Source organism: Lygodium microphyllum, chromosome 17, assembly GCF_053477565.2.
Source record: "Lygodium microphyllum isolate KBCC chromosome 17, Lygodium_microphyllum_v1.1.10, whole genome shotgun sequence".
Lineage (NCBI taxonomy): Eukaryota > Viridiplantae > Streptophyta > Polypodiopsida > Schizaeales > Lygodiaceae > Lygodium > Lygodium microphyllum.
Genome location: NC_141151.1, coordinates 97489600 through 97517052, shown reverse-complemented (window position 1 = coordinate 97517052; position 27453 = coordinate 97489600). Strand labels below are relative to the sequence as shown.

The following is a 27453-nucleotide window of genomic DNA, read 5'->3' as shown; positions in this document are numbered from 1 at the left end:
GTGGGGGGAGAGGGAAGTTATTACTTTCGAAAGAGGTGGTGTGTCTGCCAGGCCAGGCCTCACGGCGGAATAGGCAGGGGGCAGCGCGTGGGGGGGGGGGGGGGGGGTCAGGGCGGGAGGACAGCTCCTCAAGTGGGAGCACCGGGCGGGATAAGGTGGGAGGGGGGGGGGGGGGTTCCAGGCGAGGGCGAGCAGGTGTCGTGAGCAAGCGGGCGGGGGCGGAGGCGTCGAGCAGGGGCGGGGCGGCGCTGTGCAGGGTGTTGAGCATGGGTGGGGCATCGAGTAGAGGCGGCAACGAGTAGGGGAGAGGGGTCGATCAGAGGTGGAGGTGGACGGGGGAGTAGCGGGACAGAGGCGGGGGAGCTGGTGCAATAGCGGGGGATTGGAGCGCAGCGAACGTGACGGGGAATGAGGGGCTGGTGGTATGGGATGCCAACCCTCGGGATGTGGTCATGACCTGGAATGCTGCTAGCTCCCGGGCTCGGTGGTGATCCCATTTGGCTATATGGCTGGGAGGTGAGTCTAATGTCGAGTCCCTTTTATGTTGAGTTTGGCTTGTGTCATGTCTTGTGAACAGGTTGGATCCTAGGGGGATGTTTCACTTCCGTTGTTAGCCACACTTGCTTTGGCACTATAAACTCCTTGATTGGTTAATCAGGCCTTGTTATACACTTCCCCTTTTGTTGTGGAAGTGCCATATAGGTGTGTTTTTGTACTTTGCCTTGGGATATCTTGTCTTGAAGGGATTTATTAATAGAAGCATTATTTTCCCTAGGAAAAGAATCTGTTTCTGCTGAAGTTTTTTATGGTGCATTATTGTTCTATGATTCATATAATGATCAACTGTGCCAAAGCATATTGAGTGATTGTTCTTGTTAATATGAAGCTCTAGTTACAGATTTATAAGCATGAAGAATACCAGATGGTGGAAAGAGGATAATTGAGCGGTTAGTATATCTTACATTTTATGTTTACTTTGTGGTGAATCAGGGAAATGGTGGCTTACATTGCAAACACACTGATATTTACTTTAAGGTTTGTATATGTTCTCCAAGTTTTGTCTATCAGAGGGTTAGTATTGAAAGATGGTTGGTTTTATATTCAATCTAGATTGCAGTGCTGAGTCTGAAAATTTCATAATTGCTTGCTTTTAGTGGTGTGGTCATTGCGGAGAGCATACTAAGGAGTCACAACAACATAGAAGGTAAGCTAATGGGAAACTATTGGAATGACTGAATCACACTCCTTTTCTGGTGTAGTACTCATGACTTTGCTTTTAATAAGTGGTACCTTACAATCACCAAACTGTCCAGGGGTAAGCTATTTTTTGTCTGATGGTAACCTCTGCACTTTTATCGTAGTTAGAGTCAAGGGCATTTTTGCCATCTTGTCGAGTAGAGGGTTTTGAGTTCAATGCACTATAATCACATCATAATGTCCATTAAAGCATGATCAACTTACAGTGTCATGCTAGTTTCCTAACTATATCTACGTGGTGAATGTGCTAAGTGCTTTTGGTGACTTTTGGTGGCACTTTCCTGTATATCTATGTATCAATTGCCTCCTTTCATTGCAGGTCGGGATTGGGGGTATCTTGTTTTGCTGTATATCTTCTTACAGGTGTCACGGATTGTTGTTGTGGTTGCTCTGTATCCTGGTCTACACTATTTTGGCTATGGCCTAACATGGAGGGAAGCAGTTGTGCTAGTCTGGGCCGGGCTTAGAGGAGCTGTAGCTTTGTCTTTAGCTTTGTCAGTGAATGTAAGTATTCAGTACTTGTTATAGTGTGAGGCTGTGTCAGAGTTTGCAGAAAGTTTAGAAAATGGCCTTACATTTTATGCCTTCTTTACATTGCTCTAAACACTATAATGTGATAACTTGTAGCATAGCATACTCTTCTGGTTCTTGACTCTCTGTTGTAGAAAATGAAATGCTGATGTATTTGAGAATAAATATATCTTGAAATTATGTTGCCTGCTTGAATATTCTGTAATCCAGGTACACTAACCATTTTCAGAACTGGTATGTTTTTTAATACTCCCCAAGTGGGGAGAGCTCCATTATTTGTACAATAGCATAACCCAGAAAGCATTTTTAATGCTCTCCAAGTGGCGATAGCTCATTATCAGTACAGTAGCTTAGCCAAGAAAACACACAGTAGGCGTTTTAGTAGAGGGGTTGAGTGTGGAAAGATCTCTTACACAGGTCTCCTGAACCCTTCTTTGGGAGGACATAAAAAACTTAGAGATTGTTACATATACAACATACTCTTAACTTTTCTATTATACTTCTAGAGGAACCGGAGGAGAACTTTATGCCTAGAAAGACCTTCCTTTCTCATTGGCTCATGGTGCATAGGGGTTCAGCAGGATGTGCTTGGCTTGATAGTGGTAAGAGTATGGATGGCATGCTTGAGAAGTGGAACTTCAGACAACTGAGGACACATAGAGCAATGTAGTTGGGACTTCTTGAGATCCCAGGAGGTTTGCAGGAGAGTTTTCAGACTGGAATTTTGTGATACTATAGAAAAGATGATAGTGAGTTCAACCTGATCTTATGATTCTTAATATAATTACCACAGATTGCTTGATACATGCATCATATGAATTCCAGCTCCAAACATTGGGGAGAAAGTTGAATTCAGGCTTTAAAGTTGTTAGTGTATGTAAATGTGTCTTGTTCTATACATGTAAGCTCCACAGTTCGCAGGTAACATTGCTAGGCATTATTGATTGGAGTCTGTTTTTCCAAATTTTAAAAAAATTGATGACTACATATTGTCTTGGACTGTAGGGAACGGACACAAGTGATTCATCTGGCACTGCTTTTCTTTCCGAGAAAACAAGGGCTAGGGTATATGATCATTTCCTGTAATGCTGTTTTGTTGTTTGATATCTTTATTGGCAATCGTTGTGTATCCTTTTAAATGTTTAATGTTTGCCTCAACATTCAACCTTGGTTCAATTGCTGACATTTCTCATGAGATCTGTGCTTGTTTTGTTGCAATAAAATTGTACTTCTACAATAATTGGTAATCAATGATTGAATGCTTTTATATTTTTTGGAGAGGAGAGCTATTAATAAATCTCCCAGGGACAAACTAACCTTAGGCAAAGTACAAAATTAGCATTGTGAGGGACTTTCAAAAATAACATATATTAAACAAAAGAAGGTTGATTACAAGGCTCAAGTCAATAACCAATGAGGTGGTCCATAATGCTAAATCATGTGTGGCTGAAAATTTGAGAAAGTGCTAGAATCCCGTGTCATAAGAAAAGCATTGCTTTGCCTCTTGATGGTCTCCTAGTCACCATGTAGCCTCTTTGACCTTTGGTTGAGAGTGTGGACAAGAAATGCTCTACCACAGAAAACAGAAAAATAATCATACGATAAATGCATAGACTAATAAAGAAGATGCGGTTATATCTTAGGACGAGGTAATGGAAGTTTTCTTGCACTTACTGGAGGATAAAAGCCTTAGTTGGGATGGTCTTACCAATGAGGGCAGCACGTCAACAAGTGTGAGCAACTACAAGCCCGCCTCTTGAAAAGAGGTTGCTATAATATTGCTGCCAAAGGTGCCATCGCTTTCTACTTTGAAGCATTGGAGACTAATCTCTTTGATGGACAGCATGTATAAATTTTTTGTGAAAGTGTTGGCTAATATATTGCATGAGCGCCTTCATGATATTGTCCATCCTTTTGAATATGGGTTTAAGGGGCGAAATATTTTGCATAATACCTTGAATGTGCAAATGGGGATTAATTATGCCCAATACACGACTTAGGCAATGGTAATGATTCGATTGGGCTTGGAACAAACCTTTTCATTATTTGGAAAGATCTTTTCTAGCCCAACTTCTACGAAAAAAGGATAGTGAAATTTTAAAACATTGCTTGGAATTTAGCAAGTGCCACCAAGAAACCCGCATAGCGGTGCAACCATGTGAGATACCAATCTCCTTAATAAAATTTTTAGCAATTATCAGTCCAAGGACGACTCTACAACATAGAGTTTGCAAAAGTACTAGAGTTCACAAAAGCACCATTTTTAAAGCTATCATATGGAGATTGACATCCAACAAAGTAGCTCCCTCTAAACAATTTTGGAGTAGTAACATTCAGCCTTTGTAATATTCACCTTCTTCAAATCTACTTATTCAGATCTAAAATGATTTTGGACCAAGTAACAAATCTATTGACAGGTAGAGTGCAAAACATCAAATCATAGTTGTCAAGTACGAAAGGTACAATACGGTACGGTACGATAAAATTCAATACTAAATGGTACCTTAAGATTTTATGAGGTACGGTACGATATTAGTATGAAAAAAAATTAACTCGATTATTTTGGACTAAAGATAATAGAATAGATGTTTAAAGTCTAAATAGCAATGGTATGAGAGTATATAAGATGAATATTTAAGGGTAACATGCCAAAACCTCATGCCGCATGCTCAACGTGCACTACTATTACCTATAAGTTACAAGTACATAGATGAGAGTGCATACATCATATACAAGGGATCATACAAATAGGAGTAGACTTGAGAGAGAAGATTGAGAGAGAGAGACAACAAAAAGAAGTGGCAGGATAGATTCGTCCAGCTCTGGAAATCTAAGGTTCCGTATTAGGGAAAACTATTTATGTGGAGGCTGCTTATTGGGGCTTTTCCCACTGGGAATGTGTTGCGTGCTCGTAAGATCTTTGTTGGGCGATGTATATTTTGTACCACATGTGATGAGACAGTGCTTCATATTTTTGTCTCCTGCCCTGCAAGACAAATTTGGAGTTTTGTTTCCCGTGTGTCGTTCTCGTTGACTTAGCCACGGATAGCAGCTCGTTCGTGGATTATGGGGAAGATGACCTCCATGACCTCTTTGAGTTTAGATTATTTGCGCCTTTTCTATTTCCTTAGATGGTAGCCTTGTGGCATATTTGGTGTACTCAGAATGCCTTCATTTTTGATTTGGTATTTGGCATTCATGGTCATGTGGCCCGAATTCGGGGTTTAGTGTTATGGCAAATCTCTTGTATGGTGTCTGCTGATTTGGTTCTTCTTGACATTGAAGTTCCCTGGTTGGATACTGCTCGCTCCACACCAGCTGTTCTTTCAGTGTGACATTTCTGTGTTAGAGTCTGTGTAGACTTTCCTTCATGTTTGTTATTTTCAATGCTAACCTGATAGTCTGATGTAAATATTTACTACTTAATTCAATTATCTTTATGAAAAAAAAAAGAGAGGAGAAAGAAAGAAAGAAGGAAATATGTAGGCTTGGGGGAGAGTGGCCAAAAAGGGCCAATTCTTTCATACTAAATCATATGAATACATATGGTATAGTATATAGATGGGAGTGGATATATCATACATGAAGGATCATACAAATAATAGTAGGCTTGAGAGAGAGAGAGAGAGAGAGAGAGAGAGAGAGAGAGAGAGTATATTAACGTCTCTAAAAGGCCAATGTGGCCTATGAGACCAAAACAGTACATACAATGATGATGGTGTGTTTCTCATCTAGAACGAGAAGAAAGATGAAGAACATGCCTATAAGACTGAAAAGGAAATGAAATGAAATGAAATAGTGTCCCATAAAGGGAAACATGTCAGTGATCTGAAAGTGAGAGTAGAGAAAGGAAAACTCTCTCCATCAATGATATGTCTGTTCTCTAGGGAAGTGTATCTCTGCATAGCTAAGGCGTCTTGGCATCTGTCTCCTGTGGCGCTCAATGATGGCTTTAATTTGTCTGTGGTGTGGATGTCTAGGCCTTCGTCCGGGTGGACGTGGGCGCCTAGACCGGCTAAGTGCCACTGCTCTATCCAAAGGGACACCTACAGAAGATGAGGTCCAATGATGATGTATTCCTGTAGGCTGTGTGGCAGTAGTAGTGGTATCTGCCATACTCTGTCGTGTATCCATGAAAAAGTCAGTGACTGCTCTCTGTCTATGTGAGCCGAGCTGTGGGGGCCTCCTACTCCGTAGAATTGTTGCTCTGGGCCTCTGGAGCTCCAAGAGGAAAAATCCCAAGCATCTCTGATCCTCATACTGCATGATCCGTCTCAGGGGTCCAAAACCCTCTCGAAACAGACAGTGGTATCTACCTCGTATGTCGTAATATACAGTGCATCGGCAGATGTAGTGTTCCTCTGTCTCTGGCTCTCTGTCGCATAGTGGGCATATGCGTTCTTCTGTCTGTATACCCTCCCATCTACCTGTCTCAATCCTCAGGTGGTGGGATGAGGTGCGGATCTGACCAATAGCTGTGCGTAGTCCATGAGGCAGCTGTGTGTCCATGTAATTGGGTCGGGTGATGAAACCATCCTCAGATACCTGGAGGAAGTGGGTCTGGTAGTGTGCCATCCTCGTGCCATGGGGCGAGGGGGGTCGGATCCAGGTCTTCTCCGTATCTAACTTCAGTATGTCTGCTCTGATCACATGGTTTAGCTCTGATCGGCTTAGGTCAAGTGTAGGGCAATCCAGGCTATAGTCAAAGGGGGGTAGTCTGTCAATCTGCAGACCATGTAGAGAGAGAGAGAGAGAGAGAGAGAGAGAGAGAGAGAGAGAGAGAGAGAGAGAGAGAGAGAGAGAGAGAATCGCGATGGCGGGGAGAGGGATCGCGATGGCGCCGCCTGCTCATGCCGCCCTGCCGACGGTCGTCTGACCTGTCGGCCCTGCCCGTCACGCTTCGCCGTTTCGCCCTCCGCTTCTTCCTGCGCCCGTCTGGCCCGTCGGGAGCCTACTCGTCAGTCGTCGGACTCGTTCCGCTGTCGCCCGCTTACCCTGCGGGCTCTGCGCCTGGTTTGCGCCCGTGCGCCCTGTGCGTCAGGGTTTCTGCCCACGCCCGATTCCTGCCCTGCGCCGCTGCTGCCTCTCCCGTCCTGCCGTCGGACCTGGGCCCTGTTGAACGTCGCCTCCCCTGCCTTGGTTCAGCCTTGCCGTCCTCTGCCCCCCCTGTGGTTCGCCCTCTTGCACGTGCACTGTCAGGGTTGTGCCCTGTCACTCGCGATATTGGGACAGCCTACGACTGAAGCCGCTTCTCCAGTGCATGTCCTGTTTTGCCTGAGAGAGGGAGAGAGAGAGAGCGAGAGAGAGAGAGACGCTGCCCTTGCTAGTCAGCCACCGTGGTGGTCGCCCCAGACTTTTAACGCCTGCAACCTGTCCGTGTGACGTCCTGAGGGTCGTCCTCCGCCGTGTGCGAAACCAGCTTACAAGGATGCAGATTTCTAACTCAGCTGACAGTGATCTGCACTGTGCGTCAGTCCTCCTTCGAGATCAGCTCGTCATACACGATGGCTGGTTTGGATCTGGATTTCATAGACCAAACGGTGGCAGCACTTGGCCCGGATTCTGATGCTGAGGAACCGGAGGATATGGTTCCGTGCACTGAAGAATTGCCCCCGGGTCCTGACATCCAGCCTGCGGGTAAACGTACCAAGCATACCTCGGAAGAGATAGGTGTTACTGAGGATCGTTCCTATGCGCAGGTTGCTTCGGATTCTGTGGACTCTCAGGAGGTGGACTGGGAGCATCTGCTGGAATTTGCCAACACTCTGCTTGGCGAATATGTTCAACATAATCAGGAAGCCTTCTCTGACTCTGCACCAGACGATGTTCTGGAAGCTACCGTCGACCCAAAAACTGTCCTACGCTCCTTTTCAGTATTTTATGATCGCGCTGTGATACTCTTCTTCACTGGTCGCATCCCGCTGCTTTCCCGTATTCGCCAATGGCTGCAGAGTCTGCTACAAGGGGAATGTGTTGAAGAGATTTTTGTTGGGTCCCGAGGTTTTTTTGAGGTCCTCTTGAAAACTGAGACGCACCGTGCTGCTCTCCTGTCTAAACTGCCTTTGTTTTTTGATCGTCGGTTGGTTCATGTGGTTTCATGGCGCCCGATGGCAGATTTTCAGCGCCTCCTGCAACGTGAATGCCCTGTGTGGGTAGAAGTGGAAAATTGTCCGGCTGTTTATTGGCCGCTATTGAAGGATGCTATGGCCGCTGTGGGCACGGTTCTGGTCCCTCCCAGTCTCAGGGCTGTGAATCGCAACCGCTTGTGCATGTTATGGGATACTGCAAGGAAACGGCCTGCTTGGTTACGCCTCAATTGCTCTGGCATGCATCCGTTACACTTTCGTTTGAAATGGGGCAATTTTGCAGGCCATTGCTTTTCCTGTGGACAGTTGGGGCACCAACACGTTTCAGATGCGGGTCATGTTGCTCCGCCCATGGAAGATATGGTGTGTCATGCTCCATTGCTGGATACTATCCACCCGCCCCAAGTTCTGGCCAAAGGTAAACAACAGGTTTCAGGTCTGGATTCCCGTGCCACTGATTGGGTTGAAGTACGTGCCAAAAAAGGCAACAGGATTGGTGCTGGCATGGAGAGTACTGTGCCTACTACCTCACAAGATTCCATGCGTACATATATGCGCAGGAAGGAAATGTTGTCTTCCGAGCGCTCTGCTCCTGCTATGGTTTCCTCAGCTCCCCGTCCTCAGCCCGCCAGGAAAATGTATTCGGATCGTCTAAAGGGTCCACCTGCACAGTTGGCTTTTGAGACCAGAGGCAACGTCATTACCCCGTGGGACCGTCGTTACCCACGTTCCAACCCCAAGCAAGCAGATATGCCGTCTACTTCCAAATCTGGTCCTCAGAACTCTTTTGCGGTGTTGGCGGATTTCTTGGATGAGGGAGTCCTGGACATTCTCGCCGACAAAGTCAAATCGAGGCAAGCTGTGCCTCGTACCTGATTGTGTTTTGCATACACATGAAAATAGCCACGTGGAATGTGCGAGGAATTTGTTCTCGACACAAGCAACATGCCATGTGGACTGCATTGTATGAGAATCAGTGGGATGTCCTGTGCGCTGTTGAGCACAAGAGTCACGGTGACGCCGGAAAAGTTGTGATTGTCATGGCTTTCGTTTGTTCTATGCAGGAACACAGGCCATGCATTATTCGGGTGTGCTCATGATTGTACATGCCAAATATCAGCCTGTTCTTATTAAAAATGATGTTCATGGCCGCTTTTTGGTGGTTGAAATTTTATTCGAAGGGGAAATCTTATGGTTACTTGGCCTCTATGCTCCGAATGATTCGTTATCTCGCCGGGAGCTTTGGCAGACTTTGCAGACTTCCTTGTCACTTGGCAGACGGGGCTTCTTCATGGGGGATTTCAATATGTGTGTTGATTCTTCCCAGTCTACATCGGAGCACTCGGTCATGGATGCGCCGGAAAGTCGTATGTGGCAAGAGTTGGCTCTTGCTGTTCTTAAGCAAGATCTCTGGTCATGGCTACACCCGTCTTCTCCAGGCTTTACTTTCCATTCGGCCCAGTATGCAACAACATGGTCGCGGTTGGACCGTATATATATCATACAGAATGATGATTTTCTGCCTGAGATGCTCGAAATAAAAGTGTTGTAGCAATATGCCTTGTCGGACCATTTCCCTCTGCAGTTCGAGTTGCTTGCACAACCCATTGCACCTTTCAAGCAATTTCTGGAGAGACTCCCTTTGCGTTTCAACTCGTCCTACTTAAAGCATGCAATTTTTCAGGGCTATATGCAGCAATTGCTTGATAGATTCTTCTTGGACTTTTCCTCTCAGGGCACTGTGTCATTTGAAAGATTGCTCTCTAATGTGCAGCGGGTTGCTCGGCAATATGGGATCTATCATGCCTCTCTTTGTCGGCGCCGTCGACAGGCAGCGGAGGACCTGCTGGTTTTGGTTCGCTCCCTGCTGGTGGACACTCCGGATGATGCATTTCTGCTTGCACTGGCCATGCGGGTGGCCGATCTTATTAAAGAATTCCAGTTAAAATCGTATTAGCAGGCCAAATTGCAACATCTGACAGAGTCTTTGCAAGATAGTGCATGTCAGACCCATAAGTTCTTTCGAGCTCTCCATGCCTCTCTTGCTCGAGAGAATATGACCAGACTCGAATTGGTGAAGCAGAGGTTATGGATGTCTTGTTACACTTGCCCAAAGATAAAAGTCCGGGTTGGGATGGTCTCACCAATGAGTTCTTTGAAGCTTTCGCTACCCAACTGGCGAAACCATTGCAGGCTTTGTTTCAGCAGGTGTGGGAAACGGGGATCATGCCTCCCTCATGGAAACAAGGACTTATTAAACTGCTTCCAAAAGTTCCTTCGCCATCTAAGTTGACACAGTGGCGCCCAATTTCTTTGATGGGTTCAATGTACAAAATCTTTTCCAAAGTAATGGCGAATCGGCTCCATAAGCATCTCCCTGCCGTTGTGCACCCTCTCCAGTATGGTTTCATTAAGGGCCGAAATATTCTACACAATTTTTTGAATGCCCAATTGGCTATTGATTATGCCCGGCATTCTAATCAGGAGGTAGTACTGATTCAACTGGACCTGGAAAAGGCTTTTGACTATCTGGACTGGTCTTTCGTTGGCTGACCTTATGTCTGCTATGGGCTTTGGTGCTCGGATGTCTCGCCTGATCTACACCATTAGTGCTGCGGCGTCTTCGCGAGTCATGCTGAACGGAGGTGTTACTGAGCCATTTGTCCTTGCCCGTTCTGTTAGACAGGGGTGCCCTTTGAGCCCTTTATTCTTTGCCCTGGCGACACATCCAGTTCTTTCCATGTTATCACATATGGCCGCCTCTTCTCAGTTGGCCGGACTGTCGCTTCCTACAGGACAGCACTTCATTAGCCAATCCCTGGCGGATGATACCTTTATGATTTTGCGTGCAGACAAGGATAACCTTCGAAAAGCATTGGATGTTTGGGGTCTCTTTGGTCAGGCGTCAGGCCTTTGTATCAATGCGCTCAAATCAGCCATTCTAAGCTGCACGGAGTCGGATTTGCAGTCCTTGGACTGGCAGGGTCTGGTTGTTCCTCGTGGTTCCATTGTCAGGCATCTTGGATACCCTTTGGGTGTTGATGTTCCCCCAAAGCAGCTTCTGCAGTGGATTTCTCAGAAAATGGTGGCCAAGTTTATGTATTGGAAGTCTCAGGCCTGGCCCTTTCATGTTCGCCTCAAAGTAGCCCAGATAATTATGTTGCCAATGCTCACATATTTCTTGCCATTGTTGCCCTGGACTCCTACGACTCTGAATGCTCTTACTCAGTCTATTCGCTTCATGCTATGGAAGAAGGACTCATTGCATGTAGGTATTTCCTGGATCTCGTGGTCGCATGCGTGCATCCCCAAACGCATGGGTGGCGGAGCTATTTTAGATGCCCAAACTCACATGCAGGCACTTCGTTGGTCTCTTTTCCGCGCCATGTGCTCGGATCATCATCCGTGGGTCGCTATCGCCCGTTATTTCCTTGAGGGCCATGGGCTTCGACATGGCAATACCCAACTCCGGAGTTCTTGGTGGCATGTTCTTAATGCTGATTCGTGGTTCTCCAGTTCTTCTTCATCGCTGCTTACTCATTTGGTATGTTCCTGGAAACACGTCCTTCAAAAGGCTCAGTGGCATCCAACGGAGGATCGCTTGGCTACTAACTCTTTTCAATTGGAATTACTGGCAGTCTCGCGGTTACTTTCGTGGGAAGGTAAACATGAGCTTAGACCACAATTCAACCGGATGGCACGTTTGGGCTTGTCTTCAGTTGCGGATGCCACCCTTGCCAGTCGCAATGTGCTTATATCGTTTCGTACTGCTAGGAGGCTTTTCAGGATCCCTCGTGGATACATGCCTTTATGGGAACAGCTTTTGACGGTGCTCCAGAGCAGACAACCCTTTCCTGCTCTTGCTTCGGATCATCCCTGGCAGGATTGGGACCTACAAGGCCGGCTGCATTTGAGCAAAGCTTCTGCTAACCAAGTGTATCATCTTCTGATTAAAGATCATCAATGGCTAGTTACTAAAGCGAATGCTTTATGGGGATTGCGTAAATCCCGGTCATGGTGGAGGGCAACTGTGATGGAGGGCTGGTTGAACAAGACACCCTTTAAATACAAAGTCTTTCTTTGGAGAGTGATGATTGTGGGTCTTCCGCTTGCTTCGGCTCTTTCCAAGCGACGAATCTCCAATGACACCTGTTTCTTTTGCACCACTACTATGGAATCCGCCCGCCACCGATTTATTTCTTGCCCCGTCGCTAAGAAAGTCTGGTTATTTTTGTCGGCCGTTTGGCGAGGGGTGGTTGGTATCACCCTGCGCCCCTTTGATTGGGTTTTTGGCCAGCCCAAATACCCTACTCCCGCACAGCCACATATGAAGCTCATGTATCACTTTCTTCGATATTGGGGCTGTTGGCATAACTGGACCATTCGGAATGCTTTTCTGTTTGACTCCGCCTATAATGTTCAGCGGCATATTGTGAGGCTTAAGGGCCTCTTGTATTGGCAGTTAGCTCTTCTCCATCGTTCTGATTTGCTCTCTACGGAGGACTTCCGTCCCTGGCATATGGCAATTTCCTCCGCATCCTTGCCATGACATTGTAACTTGTAGTACTTAGCACCTCTTCACATGATGGCTTGGATTGTCGTCATGTATCTTGTAATCAAGTAATCTTGTATTTTTTTCGTAATTAATACAATTACCTTTTACGAAAAAAAAGAGAGAAATTACGAAAAAGAGAGAGAGAGAGAGAGAGAGAGAGAGAGAGAGAGAGAGAGAGAGAGAGAGAGAGAGACTTGAGAAAGGCTTGGGGAAGAGACCTGGTCCTTTCGGACATTGTTGCTCCCTGACTAGCGATTGCTCGCTCTACTCCAGCTGTTCTTTCTGTCTGATTTATTAGAATTGGTTATGTAATAGGTTGTTTTGAGAAGCTTGCTCACATCTTGTAGATTTCTACAGTGACAGTGTGAGAGAGATTGAGTATGCTGACCTGATGGTCTGATGTAATAGCATGTAAGAGATACAGTGAGAATGCTGACTTGATGGTCTCATGTAAATATTTACTACTAAATTCAATTATCTTCACGAAAAAAAAGAGAGAGAGAGGCTTGAGAAAGGCTTGGGGAAGAGAAAGAAGAAAAAAAAGAAAGAAGAAAGAAAGAAAGAAAGTTATAGCCTTGGGGAAGAGTGGCCAAAAAGTGCCAGTTTTTTTGTACTAAATTGTACGAATACGTACAGTACGATACCGTATGGATCATACCGTGTGAATCAGTTTGTACTATGTACAGAGACAACCCTACATCAAAGAGAACTTCACGTGGAGCCAACAAATTTTTTCAATAATAGATGCAGGCTTAATAACCATGTCATTTTTCTCATCCATCAAATACACAATATTTTCCCAAGCATATTTCTAAGGTAGACCAGCAAAGTGATGAGGATTCCAGCAGTAATTATCATACAAGGCATCAAGAAGGGCCAACATTTTATATTTAGCATGTTCCTCCTCTTGAAGAGCTTCTACTTTGTATTTCAATTCAAAACATGTAACCAAGTCATCAAAGGTATCTCGTGCCTCTTGTGTAGACACCAATGGTTCCAACAAAGATTGCAAATGCTACAATTCATCTTGAAAAGTAGATGCATGTTGAATATCATATTGTTGGGACAATGCACATGCATTATTTATAAGAATGGGTGGTGCATTGATACCTATGGGCATGATGTGCATGTAAATGAAGCAATCAGTTGTTGCATGTGCCATGGAGACTTATCATGTAGCACAAAAGATTGATGAACAACCAAGGCCTTAAAGTCATGCACTAGCCAACGAGTCATTTCAGAAACCAAAGGATAATGATATGAAAGAACATGTTGTCTTTTCACTCACTTGTGAATTATTGCTAGAAGAAAGGAATCACTCTAGAAAATGTACACCCCATCCAAATGCCAGAGAAATCATATGTAAATCTAGACTGAGAAAGATGGAGCCAAGACCACATGTCTTGTTTGAATGACAAGGCTACTAGAGCATCCTATGTGTGATGCTTGGGACTATCAATCCTCCACAACCTGTAGTATTATTTACTACTTGACGAAACCTCTTTAATATTCCATGAGGCTTGCAAGTCTCACGATGAACAAGAGGGGAAAGGTGGGGGTGGGGGGGGGGATGATGATTTTGTTGTATGTGAAGAAGTACTAAATCATTGCTTTCCGTTTGCATCCATAACTTTGGCAGCCGAAAATTTCTTCGTTGCACTATGGATGACATCCAATAGATCCACCCTTGGCAAAGTTGCAATCGATCCACAGGGAGAAATTGTTGTTGTTGAGTGTGTGCATGTATGTGAACGTGTGCGCGCGCAAGCACATATACACACACACAACATGTAGCTACATGATTATATTAAAAATCTTGAAATTTTAATTGAAGCTCAAGATGAAGAAGGGTTGTCAGGTACGATATGGTACGGTATGATAAAATAGCGTGCGCAAGCACACACACACACACACACACACACACACACACACACACAACATGTAGCTACATGATTATATTAAAAATCTTGAAATTTGAATTGAAGTTCAAGATGAAGCAGGGTTGTCAGGTACGATATGGTACGATACGATAAAATATGGTACTAATTGGTACCTTATGATTTTATAAGGTATAGTATGATATTAGTACGAAAAAAAAAGCTTGGTTATTTTGGATTATAGATAATGGGACACATGTTTAGAGCTAAAATAGCAATGTCACTTGAGTTAATAGGAAGAAGGATTCCTTGTATGCAAGCATTTCCTGGATTTCTTGGTCGCATGCGTGCACCCCCAAACGCATGGGTGGAGGGGCTATTTTAGATGCCCAAACTCATATGCTGGCACTCCGTTGGTCTCTTTTTTGCGCCATGTGCTCGGATCATCATCCATGGGTCGTTGTAGCCCGTTATTTTCTTGAGGATCACGGGCTTCTGCATGGTAATACTCAAATCCGGAGTTCTTGGTGGCATGTTCTTAATGCCGATTCTTGGTTCTCCAGTTCTTCATCATCTCTGCTTGCCCATTTGGTGCGTTCCTGGAGACTGGTCCTCCAGAAGGCTTAGTGGCATCCAACGGAGCATCCCTGAGCTGCTAATTCTTTTCAATTGGAATTGTTGGCAGTCTCGCGGTTAATTTCGTGGGAAGGTAAACATGAGCTTCGACCAAAATTCAACCGCATGGCACGTTTGGGCTTAACTTCGGTAGCGGATGCCACCCTTGCCAGTCGCAATGTGTTGATATCGTTTCGTACAGCCAGGAGGCTTTTCAGGATCCCTCGTGGATACATGTATTTATGGGAACAGCTTTTGATGGTGCTCTAGAGCAGACAACCCTTTCCTGCCCTTGCTACTAATCGTCCCTGGCAGGACTGGGACTTTGCAGGCCGGCTGAATTTAGAAAAGGCTTCAGCTAACCAGATGTATCATCTTCTGATTAAAGATCATCAATGGCTGGTTACTAAAGCTAATACTCTATGGGGATTGCATAAATCCCGGTCATGGTGGAGGGTTACTGTGATGGAGGGCTGGTTGAACAAGACACCCTTCAAATATAAGGTCTTTCTTTGGAGGGTGATGATTGGTGGTCTTCCGCTTGCTTCAGCCCTTTCCAAGCGTCGAATCTCCAACGGCAACTGTTTCTTTTGCACCACCACTGTGGAATCCGCCCGTCATCGTTTTATTTCTTGCCCCCTCGCTCAGAAAATCTGGTCATTCTTGTCAGCCATTTTGCGAGCGGTGGTTGGTTTCTCGCTACGCCCGTTTGATTGGGTTTTTGCGCGGCCCAAATATCCCACACCGACACAACCACATATAAAGATCTTGTTTCACTTTCTTTGATATTGGGGTTGTTGGCATAACTGGACCATTCGGAATGCGTTTCTTTTTGATTCTGCCTATAATGTTCAGCGGCATATTGCGCGGCTTAAAGGTCTCTTGTATTGGCAGATAGATCTTCTCCGGCACTCTGACATGCTCCCTCGAGAGGACTTACGTCCCTGGCATATGGCAATTTCCTCTGTGTCTTTGCTATGACTTTGTAACTCTTTGGTTGTCTGGTTCTTGCAGAGAGTCGGTGTGTACACACGATGGGGTAGAGCCATCGTGTATCTTGTAATCATGCAAACTTGTACCTTTTTCGTAATTAATACAATTACCTTTTACGAAATAGAGAGAGAGAGAGAGAGAGAGAGAAAGAGAGAGAGAGAGAGAGAGAGAGAGAGAAGCACCACACTTCAGATGCCGAGCATGTTGCGCTGCCCATGGAAGATATGGTGTGTGATGCTCCGTTGCAGGATGCCACCCAGCCACCTAAAGTTTTGGATAAAGGGAAACAACAGGTCTCGGGTTTGGATTCCCGTGGCAATGACTGGGTAGATGTACGCACGAAAAAAGGCAACAGGCTTGTTGCTGGCATGGTGGATACTGTGCCTACTGCCTCACCAGATTCCATGCGTACGTATATGCGCAGGAAATAAATGTTGTCTTCAGAGCACTCTGCTCCTGCTATGGTTTCCTCTGCTCCCCGTCAACAGCCACCTAGGAGAGTGTATTCGGATGGTCCAAAAGGCCCACCTGCTAATCTGTCTTTTGATACTAGAGGTAACGTCATTACCCCATGGGATCGTCGTTTTCCCAGTTCTATCCCCAAGACAACGGATATGCCATCTACCTCCAAATCTGGTCGTCAAAACTCTTTTACCGTGTTAGCGGATTTTTTGGATGAGGGAGTCTTGGACATTCTCGCAGAAAAGGTCAAATCGAGGCAAGCTGTGCCTCGTACCTGATTTTCTTTTGAATACACATGAAGATCACCACGTGGAATGTGCGAGGAATTCGTTCTTGCCACAAGCAACATGCCATGTGGATTGTATTGCATGAGAATCAGTGGGATGTCTTGTGTGCTGTTGAGCACAAGAGTCACGGTGAAGCAGGAAAAGTTGTGGATTGCCATGGCTTTCGTTTGTTCTATGCAGGGACACATGCCAGGCAGTATTCTGGGGTGCTTATGATTGTACATGAAAAATATCAGCCGATTCTTATTAAGAATGATGTACATGGCCGCTTTGTGGTGATTGAAGTTTTATTCGAAGGAGAGATCTTATGGTTACTTGGCCTCTATGCTCCGAATGATCCTTTATCTCGCCGGGAGCTTTGGCATACTTTGCAGACTTCCTTGTCCCCTGGCAGACGGGGGTTTTTGATGGGGGATTTCAATATGTGTGTTGATTCTTCACAGTCCACATCAGAGCATTCGGTAATGGATGCACCGGAAAGTCATATATGGCAGGAGTTGGCTCTTGCCGTTCTTAAGCAAGATCTCTGGTCTTGGCTGCACCCTTCTTCTACGGGGTTTACTTTCCATTCTGCCTAGTATGCAACAACATGGTCGCGGTTAGACCGCATATACATCATGCAGAATGATGATTTCCTTCCTGAGATGCTCGAAATGAAAGTGTTGCAACAATATGCCTTGTCGGACCATTTCCCTCTCTAGCTTGAGCTCCTTGCACAACCCATTGCACCTTTCAAGCAATTTCTGGACAGACTTCTTTTGCGTTTCAACTCGTCTTATTTGAAGCATGCAATCTTTCAGGGCTATATGCAGCAATTGATTGATCGATTGTTATTGGATTTCTCATCTCAGGGCATTGCTTCGTTTGAAAGATTGCTCTCTAATGTGCAGGGGGTTGCTCGGTAGTATGGGATTCATCATGCTTCTCTTTCTCGGCGGCGTCGACAAGCAGCGGAGGACCTGCTGGCTTTGGTTCGTTCTTTGCTGGTGGACACTCTAGATGATGTATTTTTGCTGTCACTGGCAATGCGTCTGGTTGATCTTAGTAAAGAGTTTCAGTTGAAATCTTATCAGCATGTCAAATTGCAACATCTGATGGAGACTTTGCAAGATAGTGCTTGTCAGACTCATAAGTTCTTTCGAGCTCTCCATGCCTCTCCTGCTCACGAGAATATGACTAGACTCCAGGATGCAGCCGGTCAAATGGTCCTTGATCCGCAGACTATTGCGAATATGTGTAGGAATTATTTCCTTGACCTTCTTGGTTCCACTTCTCGTCCTTCAGGTCAAATTGCTCATGCTCGTTCAGTTTTTTATGATCTGGTCCGCAATCAGGTTCCGCAGGACAAGCAATCTACTCTGGAGGCAGATATTTGTGAGGCGGAGGTTATGGATGTTCTGTTACACTTGCCCAGGATAAAAGTCCTGGCTGGGATAGTCTCACCAATGAGTTCTTTGAGATTTTTGCCACCCAACTCACGAAACCATTGACGGCTTTGTTTCAGCAGGTGTGGGAAAAGGGGATCATGCCGTCCTCATGGAAAGGTCTTATTAAACTGCTTCCAAAAGTTCCTTCGCCGTCCATGTTGAAACAATGGCGCCCAATTTCTTTGATGGGTTCTATGTATAAAATCTTTTCCAAAGTAATGGCGAACCGGCTCCATAAGCATAGAGAGAGAGAGAGAGAGAGAGTATTCATCTTGGAAGTTGGGAGAGAGAGAGTGAGAGACTTGAAATTATGATAATAAGCATAAGACTTAGGAGTTGGAAGATATTGTGTGGTCTAGTCTTCATTTGTAGTAAGGTAGGTAGGGAGGAGGGCCAATTCGCCTTCTACAAAGGTGGAAGAGTGGTGGTTATGGAAAGATGCACCAAATGATGGTACGGGTCCTTTTTTTGCAAATAAAGTGTGGCTATTTATATTACTTCAGAAAAAACCTGAATAGAAAGAAGTGCTCATGCTCAACAGACCAAGCTGGAGCTGGTGAAAGTCGCAGATACATCATATATACAAGCCTCTCAAGGCGGTCTGGGGGGGGATAGGGGCAAGAAGCCATGGGAGGGGGGGTGTATCGCCATCTGGGGCTGTCTGCCTGCATCACGAAGAACAGGTCCTGGCCGCCCCAAGTGTGCATGAAATGACCACGGAGCTCCTGACGAGCCCTGGACTCGCATTGCACCTGATCCCATCCACCTCGAAGGGAGTGGATGATGGAAGTCTAGAGCTCCGCTAGGGTCGCCTGTACTGAAGGTCTCTCTCTGCCGAAAGACACCTGACACCGCGCCTTCCAGATATGCCAACAAGTAAGACTCTCTATGATTTTCCATACCTCAGAGCGGTCTGTTGTGGGCTCCAGTACCTGGTGGATGGGTAGAGCCTCTAAACCCACCACTGCACACGACCGTGCCTCGATCATGAATATCGTGTTCTACATCCCGGCCTCATACAGAAGGTGATGGCCCTGGCTGACCGCCTGCCAATAGAAAGCATCCCAAGAGATACATCCAAGGTAGGGTGCTATGCGGCGCAGGATGCGGCATACTCCTCTCCACACGAGTTGTGCCACCTCACATGACCAAAGGCAGTGCTTTGGGGTTTCCATTGACTGCTGTGTGCAGTGCTGACAAACTCCCTCCTTCTGCATCTGGACAAGCCACCTTCCCATCGCCAAGCCTCCATGTGCCACCAGCCATAAAAAGTACGAAACCCTCCTTGGCCTCCAGTTGTCCCATAGGCGGCGCCAGAAGGTCTGTCGGAATGGCTCCGTGATGCTGTGCTCCGCCCAGTGCTTGCTACGTGATGATGCCCAATCCATGTCCTCCTGTATCAGTACGTGTCTGCCAATCCTAGCGGTGCACTCCAGGAATCTCGGTGGCTTCTTGGCGACCGCAGTGGCCGGCCAAAGCCACTCTCCCGGATCCACTCCAGCTCATCAAGTGGCCTTCCTTCCCAGATCCAGAGGCGCCACTCCCTGAGCTCCTACCAAAAGACCAAAGGGTCTAGCCGCCATGTCTTCCCCTGAAGGCCAACCATCCGGATCCTCTTCCATGAAAGGACAGCTATCCCCTAGTCCTGCTGCCCTCTGTCAAGAGTCGGACGCCCCCCCTCCTGCATTGTGAAAAAGGTCCTAGGTGGAGCCTCACCCACTCTTGCTGCCACCTGTAAGGGTATGCCAGCTGGTGAAAACCTAGCGGCCCATACCTCCCCGAGCTCTATCGGCTCTCGGATCGGGGAAGCAAGCCACTCTTGAGGTATTGTTGCGTCTATCTCCCTTCTCCTCAGCTCCACTGCTTGCTGGCAGCCTGATGCTTGCTTCAGCACCTCCTCGTCCGCCATCCTGTAGACCTCCCGCCATGTCCTGATTGTACGAGCTAGGCCAGCCTCCCAACCAGCCCACTGGATGTGGGGGCACTCGCCGATGTGTGCCCCTTTCCGGTCCTTGACCTCGGGTTTCCAAATCACCGGTTCATGGTCTATCTCCTCCTGGTAGCCTGGGGGGCTTTGCATAAGGGCCTTGTGAAGGCCCTACCACACACGGAGCAAGCTGCGTAGGAAGGGTGATCTTGGGGGGGTGATCTGGGCTGTCGTGAAGATCCATCTCAGGGACGGTCTCAACTCACCGCCAAGCCTCGGTCTACAGTCCTGAAGACCCTCCTGCAATAGGACCTTCTAGGTCTGCCCTCCCAGTGTGAGGCCGTGAACAACTAGGTTGCCCAGGAGGGCCATACTCTGATACTCTAGGTCTATGATCCCAAGCCCTCCCTCTGACCGATGTACCAGGCCATCGCTAGGAGGACCTGGTTAACAACCAGGGCTCGGCCGGCTAGTGAGAGGCGAGCCGTGCTCCAGTAGGTTAGCTTTCTCTGAATAAAATTGAGGACTGGAAGAAACTACTGGGCAGGAGTGATGTCGAGTCCCACTTGGAACTCTAGGTACCGGACTGTCCTCTGCTCACCCATCTAAATCACAGGTGGATGCCCCACTCCGTGCTAGAGTCCGGGTTTGTGAGGAAACCAACCGACTTTCGCCAATTGATTTTTGCTCCTGTTGCAGTACAAAACACCTCAAGAGCCAACCTCACTCTCTCCAGCATCAATTCGTCATCCTCTATGTAGAGTGTTGTGTCACGTGTATACTTTGAGTCTAACAGCTCGGTCTCCTCTCTTATTGGAAGTCAGAGGCCACGTAAACCGCTCACAGGTGACCTAGTACGGGCCAGGCAGCAGCCCTGTCAGACCGATCTCTCCAGCCGAAACTCCTCCCCTCGCGTACCTCCTATGAGAACCTTGCTGGTGGCCGATCTATAAAGTGCGGAGACCTCGCAAATCCAAGCCTGGGGGAAACCCAATCTTACCATGGTGCCCTCTAGGAAATCCGAGTCCACCCTGTCATAGGATTTCTCAAAATCCAAGAGTAGTATGGCCAGTCTCTGCCCACTGTATTGGGCCCACTCTTATCGCCTTAAAGAAGGTGAATACATTGTCCAGGATGCTCCTATCCTGGACAAAGCCTGTCTGTGTGTCATGGATGATGTTTGGAAGCAAGGGGCATAGTCACCTACCAATCATCTTTGCCAGTGCCTTATAGACCACTGATAGTAAGGTGATCGGTCTCCACTGGGAAAGCTCCAACCGGTCTCCCCCTTTGGGGAGAAGATTGATAAGGCCTGCCGATAGACTCCCTGGCATCTGTCCTGAAGTGAAAATGTCCTGAAAGGCCAACAGTAGGGAGTCCTTCACCACTTCCCAGAAGGTAGTGAAGAAAGCCATAGAGAGGCCATCCTCTCCCAGGCATTTCTGCCCATCATGTGTATGGAAAGTCTCCTCTAATTCCTTCTCTGTGAAGGGGGCTAGGAGGGAGCGTGCCATCTCCTGTGTGACGAGGGACGGGATATTATCCCAGACTTGCTGTCTACATCGTTGTCCTCTAGCTGAGGCTGTCTCCTGCTGGAAGAGGCGACTATAGTAGTCGGTGGCAATCTCCATGACCTCGTTTGGGCTAGAACGGGTCCTCCCATACTGATCTCGGAGGTTGTGTATCTGCTCTCCAGATGTGCGAGGCTGGTGCACTTGAATAAACTCCCTGCACATCGTGTCCCCCTTCCGCGCGCAGGAAGCTGCTGAGGTGCGGAAAGAGAACTCTGAGCACCTGTCCTCTAGGCCAACAATGGCTGCTCACACATGCACCTCCTATGCCTGGAGAGTGGGATCCCCTAGTGCCACCTGTAATAATCTCTGCGTGGCTGCAAGGTCCCGCCGGAGTGCTCTCTCCTCCTCCCAGCTCTGCTACCTAGCCTGTATGGCTGCCTCTTGGCTGATTCTGCTCGACTCAGCTAAGGGCTCTGCAACCTCCTCTGCCATCTGGCCCCTCCTGCCCCACCCTCTGGTCCAAATCTGCTCTATTTGTCTTGTCACCTCCTCCCTCCTGTAGATCGAGTCAGGGATTCGACAAGATCGTGAGTCTAGGGTAGATGCTGGGGGATCTAGTGTCAGGAGAACCGGGCAATGATCCGACAATGTGGTGCCTGCCAATTGCCCAATCTGGCCTCCCCGAGAGCCTTCCAACTCTCTCACATAAAACCTGTCCAACCGCTCTAGCAGGACTCCACCTAGCTGCCTGTATCCCCAAGAGAAGTCCAACGGCCTCTCCCTCTTCTAGAAGGCAGGGTCTCCCCAGGCATCGCATGCTCCTACTGCCAGTAGAAAGACCTTCCATGCCTCTTTCTCCTCCGCGGCCATGCCCTGGTAGTTTCTCCCTTTGCCCTGCTGGTCCTCCAAAGCCTCTAGGTTGTTGAAGTCTCCTCCAACAATCTAGGAGTCCACCTCTGGGATTCCTTCCGCGATTTCCACCCAGAACCTGCTGCATGCCCTAACCTGCGTAGGGGCATATAGATATTAAGGACTCCAAGGCACAAGTCCCCAATATTCAATCTGATCCATTGCATCCTCCCTGCCACTATTGTCTCGTGGTCTTGTACACAAGCGGTAAGACTCGGACCAATAGAGGTGCATACGCCTCCACTCCTACCTTGGGCACCTATGGCGTGCTCACAGTAAGTGTGCGAGCTGCCTAGGAGTACCTTTCCTACCCACTGGGCTACCCACTGGGCCTGGGTGGGGGTGAGCTTGTGCTCCTGTAGAAGTAAGATGTCGATCCGTCCGGTAAGGGCAAGCTGCAGCTCTTGCCAAACAATCAATCTCTTGGAACCACGTGCCCCACTGTAGTGGAGGCTATTCACATTCAAGGATGCAAGGAGTAAGCTCATGGGGAAATTTGTGACTGACCGAATAGGCATTTGTTCAGTGTGGAGGGTGTTGATGAAGAGAAGCTATGAGGCATGCAAGTACGCTTTGCCGCCGGTCTGGACGGTAAACTCCAATCCCCGATGGTGGCCCTCGGCCAGACCATAGGGGTGATAGATGTTCCAGGTGGTACTATCAATGCATCTATCAACCATGCTGAGAGTTTAGACTCTATGCACTGGTAGAAACGGGCCGCTTGTGTCAGGGGCCACTCGATCACATCCCTCGGATCTCTCACTGTGGAGGGGCTCGAAAGTTCATGCTCAGGTGAGGGACCTCGGCACCAGCCCACTAGTTAATACCCATCATGCAACCAGGCCACTGCTGTGTAAACAATGCTAGTCCTTCCTCTCCCATCCATTGGGAGGTGTGGTCCGCCACCTGACTCTTCAACTATTACTCTATCTGTGTCGTCGTCCACTCCCGTGAGTGAGAGGACTGAAGAAAAAAGTCGTATTTTGGTCCATCCGGTGGTGCTAGTAGATAGACCTTGCCCCTCCTCGACTTACGAACCACAAAGATCCCCACCTCTAGAGGTAGTGGGAACTCTACTCGCTCCGCAACTCTGAAGTGGGACCATGGGCCACTGCGGAAGAACTCCTGTGGCAACAGGTGTGCCTGTCTCAGGAAAGTGGTACGGGTGGCAGGGGTGGATGAGCTGGTGGTTGTATGGGAGAGGGAGCACTGTTGGTGCGAGGAGGATGTAGGCTTGTGTGGCTCATCACCTCCTGTGGTAGGAGGGGGGGGTGGGTCTGGAGGGGATTACCTGGACCAGATGCGGATCAGGGTGGGCACTCGGTACGGGGGGTGGTGGGTGGGAGGATGATCGAGGGATGGTGGGTTGGACGAAGGTACATAGTGTGAGAAATGCGGGATCTAGAGCATGGCAAAACACGGAAGCTATGGAGGATGAAATGAGAAGTGTGGACTCATGATGGAGAAGACAAGGACACTGTTTGTTACACAAGTGAATTAGGTTCCAAGATTGAGACTTGGACTCATAAACACAATCTTGTGTATGTGGACAATGACATTGACACTTCACTGAAAAGAAAAGAGTACTATCATTGCATTAAGAAAGGAAGCAAGTACAATGCTTTATAGGAAAGTAGGAAACTGCAGTAGGCACCATTGTGCATATGGGATAAGTTAGCCTGCATATCCTTGACCCTGAGACTCCATACAAAGAGGCTGTTTGAGTGTGATTGCTGATTCTCAACACCCCTCCTCAATCACAACTAGAAAAGGCACAAAGTGTGTAGAGGATGTAATGAGAACCACCTGCAAAGTGTGGGCATACCACAGACATGGCAAAACACCAGAGGCTGTCGCAGAAAAAGCTAAGTGTGGGTACCATAAACATGGTGGACATCCAGAGGCTGTAACAGGGGGCTCACAAAGTGTACAGGGACTGTAATGCCAAGTTACATAAGGAGTTTACAAAGCTTATGGCAGGAAGCATTAGGGCAAGGAAAATACAAGGCTATTAAAACAGTCTATCAGAATTATGAGAGTACAAGGACTGATGAGTCTTGTTCTTCCGATCCTGGTGGTCTTCATCTTCATCTTCTTCTTCCTTTGCTCCATTTTCTTCTTCTTCTTTGACTGCGACTAGATAGGCCTTTTGGGATCTCTTTCTTGCGTGGCAGAACTTCTCGGTGTGTCCGGTCCTTTTGCAGAAGTCACAAAAGAGCTGATCTTTCTTGCCTTTGTACCTGTTGCCAACATATAATGCATGCTCATCTCTAGAGGTACTTGGTTCTTCTTTAGTTTTTAGCTTCTTTTCTTCTTCTAACAGTGATGCCTGGATATCAACAAGTTCAGGATTTGGCATGTTGATTAGAGTTGTTGATACATTATTATATTCAGGAGGCAAGCTCTTAAGTAGAACACCGATGCAAACATCTTCATCCATTTTAATGTTGATTCCTGCAAGTTGGGTTAGGAGTCCTTCCATGTAATTAAGATGTGTGGCAAGTGATGTGCTGGACTTCATTTCAAGCCTGAAGAACTCAATCAGGAGACCATACTTTGATGATTTAGATTGTGCACCGAACAGGGTGTCAAGTCTTTTCCATGTATCCTGTGAGGTCTCACAGTTATCCACATGATGGATATAACTGTCGTCTAGCTCCAATTTGATAATGGCCTGGGCTCTGTCATCATTCTTTTGCCAAGTAGTTGCAAGATCCACGTCCCGAGGTTTCTTCTCTTTGCCATTTGTGATGGCCCAGAGACCCTTCTTCATCAGGATGAGCTTGATGCGGGTTTGCCAGGTGTGAAACCCGACTCCTTTGAATCGAGCATTTGGAGAGTCTTTGCCCATGTTAGATTTACGGGAACAGTAGCAAATCAACTTCAGACTTTATTTGATTTGAGCAACAGAAGAATTGATTGAGAGACACAAGTGCTAAAAAGCACTAACTGAGTGTCAATGAATACCAGATCTGCAAAAAGTCTTTTACTCTTTTAAAATCCAAATCCAAGTGATTTTCCCCTTCTTGATTTGATGCTGATGCCTTCAGATCTGAGTGACAGTACTTTAATGAACTTCAGAGAGTATTGCTCAGTGATTAAAATCACTGTTGATAACTTCAGTGAAAGAAACAGTGAAAAATGTCAAGATTTTGAAGCTTTGGCTATGGTGGAATTAGGGTTTCTGAGACAGGGGCCTGGTTTTTTCAACATTGCAGGAGCTATACTTGATCATTTTAAAAAAATTTTACATGTCTAGGAAGCTGACTTCATGGGCTATCAAAGCCCCATGGAAATCGTGCAGATCGCGGACAGCACGGCGCACGCAGGGAGCTCGAACACACACGGCGCAGATCTGGACAGCGACAGCGAATTTCTGCAATGCTGGAGCTGTAGCTTGCCAATGTGGTTGTTTGTTGTGCCAGGATGAAGCGCCTTGAGCAGAGGAACAACTCCCTAGAAGAAATCGTGGGCTGAAATGGCCTGGTTGAAGAGTTATGGAAGCTCCAAGTAAGGTAGGTCCTGTCTGGCTATGGCAGACACAGAGCAGAGATTGGGGATTTTCACAATGCTGAGCTCCAGATGGTCCAATGTCCTGGATTGATGTGATACAGGGAAGCTTTGTGAGTTGGGGAATACTTTTCCAGAAGGAAGCTCCAAGAGATTTGACCTGTGGAGTGAGATATAAGCAGTTCAATCTGACAGGGTGCTGCTGGCTATGGCTGCCATGGAAGCTTCAGTGAGAGTAGAGTTGGGAGATGAAGTCATGAGCTGACATTGAGCTAGACTGAGGTTGAAAGGAATCAAGAGAGGCTAGACAAGCAATGCCATGCCCAACTGGGCTCTGATACCATGTGAGAAATGCGGGATCTAGAGCATGGCAAAACACGGAAGCTATGGAGGATGAAATGAGAAGTGTGGACTCATGATGGAGAAGACAAGGACACTGTTTGTTACACAAGTGAATTAGGTTCCAAGATTGAGACTTGGACTCATAAACACAATCTTGTGTATGTGGACAATGACATTGACACTTCACTGAAAAGAAAAGAGTACTATCATTGCATTAAGAAAGGAAGCAAGTACAATGCTTTATAGGAAAGTAGGAAACTGCAGTAGGCACCATTGTGCATATGGGATAAGTTAGCCTGCATATCCTTGACCCTGAGACTCTATACAAAGAGGCTGTTTGAGTGTGATTGCTGATTCTCAACACATAGTGGGTGTTGGGGGGGGTGGGGTTGGCGGCCTTGGAAATGGGGGGCTTTGGGCCAGGGTCAGTGGGGGGGCGCATGGGATATGGGGGTAGGTGGATGTGGGGGTTGTGGGAACTCAGGAGAGGTAGTCTGTGGCATGGGTGGTGGATGCGGGGGAACTGCAGTCTTGCTGGGTGGGGCGGGCAGGGGGGCTGTGGAGTGCTCTGCCGAGGGGGCGTCACTTGCCCACCTACTCCTTGCTGCCGAGGCGGGGTCTGAGATGCTGGTTGCGCCTCCCCTGCCGTCTCCTTCTGTGTCGTCTTTGGACCCGTGTGAAGTCGTTAGCGTCAACCTACGAGCCTATCGGCGAAGCCACCTTGGCTCCAAAACGCGTGCAACCTGTTGCCTGAGGCCCAAAGTTGTGGCAGCGCAGGCGTTGCCCTGGTTGCCCTGTCACAATGACCTGTTGCCTAAAGGAGTGTTCACCCGCCTCAATCTCTAGGTACTGTGGGATATTCTTGACCTCTTTCATTGCCACCCGTACCTTTGGGACTCCTACAGCTGTCATTGCAACTGCGATGGTCGGGGGAAGAATAGTGCCGAAGAGCCGTCCAAAGTCTTCCACCAACTGACGATACTCTATCGTGGGCCGGGGAAAACTAGGGTGATGGGTGCCGAAGAAACTTGCTGTGGAGCGCAAATGCCTCCACAGTAAAGCCACTTTACCAAGGGACCATGTATACGACCCCCTTCGTGGACGCATATGGTGAATTGGCAAGCAACTCGCGAGCTGCGTCTGCCGAGCTGAGCTTGACCA

General features: G+C 47.3%; 1 protein-coding gene across 3 annotated transcripts in view; it reads left to right on the top strand.

The window, feature by feature from the left end:
* SOS1 (sodium proton exchanger, putative (NHX7) (SOS1)) overlaps window positions 1-27453 on the top strand; it is a 214738-nt gene that overhangs the window by 143130 nt on the left and 44155 nt on the right. For all 3 annotated transcript variants that reach the window (XM_087697809.1, XM_087697807.1, XM_087697810.1), the window contains exons 11-14: window positions 991-1035; window positions 1155-1204; window positions 1577-1761; window positions 2794-2853. In XM_087697809.1, the coding sequence (XP_087553935.1) occupies window positions 991-1035; window positions 1155-1204; window positions 1577-1761; window positions 2794-2853 (340 nt within the window). The remainder of the gene's footprint in view (window positions 1-990; window positions 1036-1154; window positions 1205-1576; window positions 1762-2793; window positions 2854-27453) is intronic.